Source organism: Mastacembelus armatus, chromosome 21, assembly GCF_900324485.2.
Source record: "Mastacembelus armatus chromosome 21, fMasArm1.2, whole genome shotgun sequence".
Lineage (NCBI taxonomy): Eukaryota > Metazoa > Chordata > Actinopteri > Synbranchiformes > Mastacembelidae > Mastacembelus > Mastacembelus armatus.
In genome coordinates, this window is record NC_046653.1 from 10,154,454 (window position 1) to 10,159,602 (window position 5,149).

The window sequence follows — 5,149 nt, forward strand, 5'->3', positions numbered from 1 at the left end:
CAACAGCAAAACAAAAATTAAGGGGAAAGTCCATAATGGTTATTTTCTAAATAGCAAAATCCATTAAAAATTATCTCCTGTCTCAATTTGGCATCATCACAATATTGAAAAAAGTGTTACACTCAGCCTTACACTTCTGAAGATTTGTTTACATTTAGACTACATATTATACAGAAAACTAATAGTCATATAAGGCATTCCCATGCATAACTTTCGAAGACCATTTGTTTATTTTATTATTATATTGAACTAAATTCTTTATCTGCTCTTTACATCCTGACCTGCTGCTGCAGACCTTATTGGAAAATGTACCATATGAATTTCCCATGGGGGTCAGTTCCAGTATTGTCACATATTGTATGGCCTATAATGAGGACAGACCACTAATCACTTCAAATCCATTATCGATGGCTGGGGCGCGCCGCTGGCCGCGCGCTCAGGTGTACGGAGCTCAGTGAAGCCCAGCAGATTGAAACACGCGCAGGTTCCCGTCATAACCTCCAGTCTAAAGGTTTTCACTAACACTTTACTCCTGAGTCGCTTTGGGAGCTGGCAACACAAACACAAATGAACGCAGCTCGCTTTGTACCTTTCCTAAAAATATAATTCTCCGATTCCCGCCTGTTCCTGAAAGGTCTTGTCCCTCTGCTGATACTTCATGCTCGTATTTTGAAAGTGCACTGGGCACGTTTCCGGTGTCCTTGTCGTAGCTTGACGCAGGGGGTGCTGTCGTCAGCCTGCAGCATCGCAACATAACAGGCTAAACAGGCTCATTTATCCCGGCCATTGTAATCGTTCCGGAAGATGGTGGCCAAACAGAGGATCCGCATGGCCAACGAGAAACACAGCAAGAACATCACGCAGAGAGGAAACGTGGCCAAGACGCTGGTGAGCCGTGAACTGACAGCGAGACGCCAGCATGACATTAGCCCAGATAGGTGACGTTCAGTCGGTATGAGCACTACAGCGTGACGGGGCGGGTGATGCTGCCCGGTGGGCGCACACACATGGCTCAGGAGCTTTCCGGTGTGGTCCTCAGTGATATGTTCAATAACCCTGCAGACCCAAATGTCTCTTACTCAGCCTGGACACACTCAAATCGTGACCGCCCTCCGCAGTCTAACCTGAATCAAATGTGGACTGATTGTGTTTTATGATGGATAAACCAACAGCAGCGCTGCTTTGAGTGTGTGTTAATGAAAGACCAAACTGGACAGTGAGTGTTTAAAAGGTAGAAGGATCAATAGAAAATTTATGTCAACACTAGTTGGATAATTAAGTGTTTATAAAAATTAACATGTTCCAGATTCTCTGATGGAAATGAGTCATCTGTGGTAGCAAATTAAGTATCTTCTGATTTTAATACAACAAATACCTGATTAATAAAGAAAAAGATTCAATTGAATAAATGAACTGCCAAATAATTAAATGATAATTACGTCCAGGTTTTGACTTTGGGCTTTATTAACTGTTATATAACTTTTATTTGAACATGTCCAACCCATAGTCTCAGTGATAAATTCAGATTATTGATGAAAAACATTAGGCCAACCAAATTTTGACACTCCAGTATTCATTTATCAAACGTTTTCGGTTTTATGTCATTGCATTTTTTTTTCTGCCAGTTGACCAATAATCTCACAGTAGATTTTCTCTCACATTCATCAGCAGATGGAGTTTGCCCAGTTGTAAATGTTCAACTTCACATTCATCCTCTCGCCCACATTTGCTTAAAAGCTGGCATTGACAGCCTCCTGTATATACATACTGTACATGTGTGTGTATTTTTTTTTCCATTGATGAAATATTTGCCACCTTTCTTCTGAGCTGTTGTATGTGTAAGCCAACATATAAAAAAAATCACTTTCTAATCTGTGACTGAGAAAAATTTTTCCTCCCATCCTCTACTAAATTTCTTCAGAAAGAAGAAAGTGTGTTTTCCAGTATTTGTTTTTCTCAACCACTCAAACATTACTCACCTTTTTCCTGTGGGCTCGCCCATTAACATTGTATCTGATTCTCCTCCAAACAATATTTAACTGGTGTCGTCATCAGTTTAATTAACAGGAATTAACAGGTTTAAATTCAATGTTTTTTTTTACTCGAGTACTGATTGAGTAACATGTTATTAAGAAAAGTAAAACTAATAACAAAACAACTATAAAGTAGATGATTAATCGAGCAGTCACATCCCTTACATGTTGCATAGTTGCGTAAAAAAATCATTTACTCGTTGTTTTGTTGTCTCGCATCGCTGTTTCTATGTCACACACACACATTATAAATCCCATTATAATTAGATTTACTGTTAAGGTCTACGAGGGAAGATTAAACTGGACTTCGGGATAATATCAGTGTGAATGAGAATAATACCCTCACTTGTGTTTTTGGCTTTTAACAAGATTATACAGCAGGATTTTACTCACATGGGTTGTGGTGTACAGTAACCTCTACACAGGTCTTTATCTCTTACACCGTCCTCTGTCATTAAATGGAGGTTAAACTGTATTTTACAGTTCAAACATCGAGGCTGCTGAGGCTCTGGTTTCACTCTCTGTAATGAGTTAAAGACACAGTGCTGTCACAAAACAACCACTTTTTCCAGCATCATTGAAATCTGTATCTGTGACTGAGCATCCTTCACCAACATCCGCATGCAACATGTCCAAACAGAAGACCTTAACTGGATGAGCACTCCCTAAATTTATCTGATGACTCGTGCTGTTGTGCTCAGCTTTTATGGATGAGCTACAGTGTGAAAAAACACTATGCACTGTGCAGTGTATGATTAGACTGCGTGTTTATTCAGTGTGACCACCAAAGTTTTTATTGTGGACATTTTGATAAGCAACAGTATCATCTTCTCTCTTTAGTTTGGGAAAGTGAGAGTTGGTTTTAGGTTTAAGCAGGAAAAACAACCATGTGACCAGTGGTGGAAATATGAACTTGTTTTTTTTTGTAAATCTGCCCATATGCAACAAGTTTTACTTTTGTTCTGAAGCATCTGTCTCTTTTTACTTGCAGCAGTAAAGCTAATGCACGAAATGTGTGTGTGTGTGTGTGTCCTCCCCATAGCGACCACAAGAGGAGAAGTATCCTGTGGGCCCCTGGTTGCTTGCCCTCTTTGTATTTGTTGTGTGTGGATCAGGTTTGTATCTTTCATATCTATCATGAACATGTGTATTTGTGTAATATTGTTGTCTTTGTGGCTAAGCAAATGTAGATAAGGCAGTTGATTCCACCCATAGATATTTAAATGTAGATACCTCGTTGGCAAAGTCCTGGAGAAGCTGTACCTCCTGATGCAAGTGTGTTTATGAAAGCAGGTCTATCTGCAATTAAAATCATAATAACTGGGTTCAATCCACATTCGTCCTGCTGTCTTTCCGTGTGGAGTTTGTATCTACTCCCAGTGTCTGTGTGGGTTTTCTCCAGATACTGTAGCTTCCTCGCAGTCCAAAGACATGCAGGGTGGGGTTAGGTTACCTGGTAACTCTAAACTGCCTGTAGGTGTGAATGTGAGTGTTTGTCTGTGGCTCTGTCAGTCCCGTTATAGTCTGGTGACCTGTCCAGGTTGTACCCTGCCTGTTAGCTAATGTCAGCTGGGATAGGCCCCAGCAGATTCCTGTGACCCTAATTAGGACTAAGCGGGTACATGCTTAATATAAATGTGTAATATGTCATACAAAACACTTTGTTTCTTGTAAATACAGGCAGTATTTTATAACACAGCAACATGGTAGTGAACAAATACGTTGTATGTTTATTATATCCAGAATATTATAATATCCAGAAGATGTTGTTGTCATGGACTCTTTATGTAGTTGATATGGTGAGTGATTATTCAGATACAGTTGTTAGATAATGTACCTCATGTGATGATCTATTATGCTGATATGATTATAACTTAATATCGTTTATTTGGTGGTTCATTATGTTGAATTACCAGTAAGGTAATATTGTTAATACGGTAGCTGATTACGCCGATAGTAAGCGACTGTACATACATTCTGTTTGAGAGAGGTACTGTTTCTTAATTCAGCAAGAAAAATTATTTTAGAGGGAGTGGGCTAACGTTTTCCAAGTCCCTGTGTTGCATAAAATATCTGATCATAGTATGTTAATGTGGCAAATATGGTTGTCTTATTGGACCATACATAAAAATGAATATCAGTTCAGAGAGTCAAAGAAGCTAATGAACAGTGTGTAGGCTAATTAAGAAATCTGAAAGAACACCTAAATGAAATTAGAGGGCCAGAGTTAGTAATACTGCAGGCCTTGTGTTTGCTTTAATAGACCCTTTTCACAGCAGATGTTGTGAGTTGTCAAAGAAAGAAAAGCACAGCTGATAGTAATAACATGAATGATAGCTCAGGTGTCCCGGGGAGTCATGAGCTAATATGGACCAGGACCCCTGAACTAAAGCAGACTGATGCAGTTTACCTGTCATTAATTGTATTATTTTATTTTGCTATTCCTACAGCAACATGTCAACATGTCTGCTTTGAAAAGGGCTTGGTCTTCTTCATGAATAACAAACCAAACAATGAAACATACAGGCATGACAAGTCGGTCTGTGTGCTCTCAGCCATATTTCAGATCATCCAGAGTATTCGCATGGGGATGTGATTCAGAACAAGCCTCCAGACCCCTGCCCTCCCCCTCCCTATGCCCTCAATGAGCCTGGGTAGTCTGCATCTGTACGCCCCCCAACCCCCTCCAGAGGCCTAGAGACTAACGCCAGAGCTTCGGATCCAGCAGATCCTGAAAAGAGAAGCTTCCCTGATCACCACCTCCACTGCTCCTCTTCTGGACATGTCCCTACCCTCGATCAGCGTTTACAGTGTTGCAGTCTGTGGTACTGACAGCTTTTCTATGGACAATCTAAAAAAAAAAAAAAAAACACACCGGCTGGAGAACATGTGTGTCTTATTACTCATTTGGCACCTGTGTGTCTGTGAATGTGTGAGACTGTTTGCAGCCTATGATTCCTGCTGATAATGTGCCATATCTGTCTGTTTCAGTGTTTGTCTGTTTTGTGTGAGAAGAAGACTTTTTCAAATAAATGTCGAGCATTTAGGGAAAAACCAGTTTTGATTAATTATTTCTAAATTGCTTGGATTCATTAATACAAATGCTTTCCTTCAAC

General features: G+C 39.9%; 1 protein-coding gene across 1 annotated transcript; it reads left to right on the plus strand.

Moving 5' to 3' along the window:
- Positions 1-804: 804 nt before the first annotated feature.
- Positions 805-4,660, plus strand: serp2 (stress-associated endoplasmic reticulum protein family member 2). The gene is made up of 3 exons (XM_026295972.1): positions 805-888; positions 3,076-3,148; positions 4,589-4,660. The coding sequence occupies exons 1-3, from the start codon at positions 805-807 to the stop codon at positions 4,627-4,629; spliced, it is 198 nt and encodes a 65-aa protein (XP_026151757.1). The 3' UTR covers positions 4,630-4,660.
- The last annotated feature ends 489 nt before the right edge of the window (positions 4,661-5,149 follow it).

Bases quoted from the DNA above. Each gene is read 5' to 3' on its own strand.
- serp2 (XM_026295972.1), top strand. From the start codon at position 805: ATGGTGGCCAAACAGAGGATCCGCATGGCCAACGAGAAACACAGCAAG. The intron at 889-3,075 runs GTGAGCCGTGAA...TCCTCCCCATAG, and splicing joins GAAACGTGGCCAAGACGCTG to CGACCACAAGAGGAGAAGTA. The intron at 3,149-4,588 runs GTTTGTATCTTT...GTGTGCTCTCAG, and splicing joins ATTTGTTGTGTGTGGATCAG to CCATATTTCAGATCATCCAG.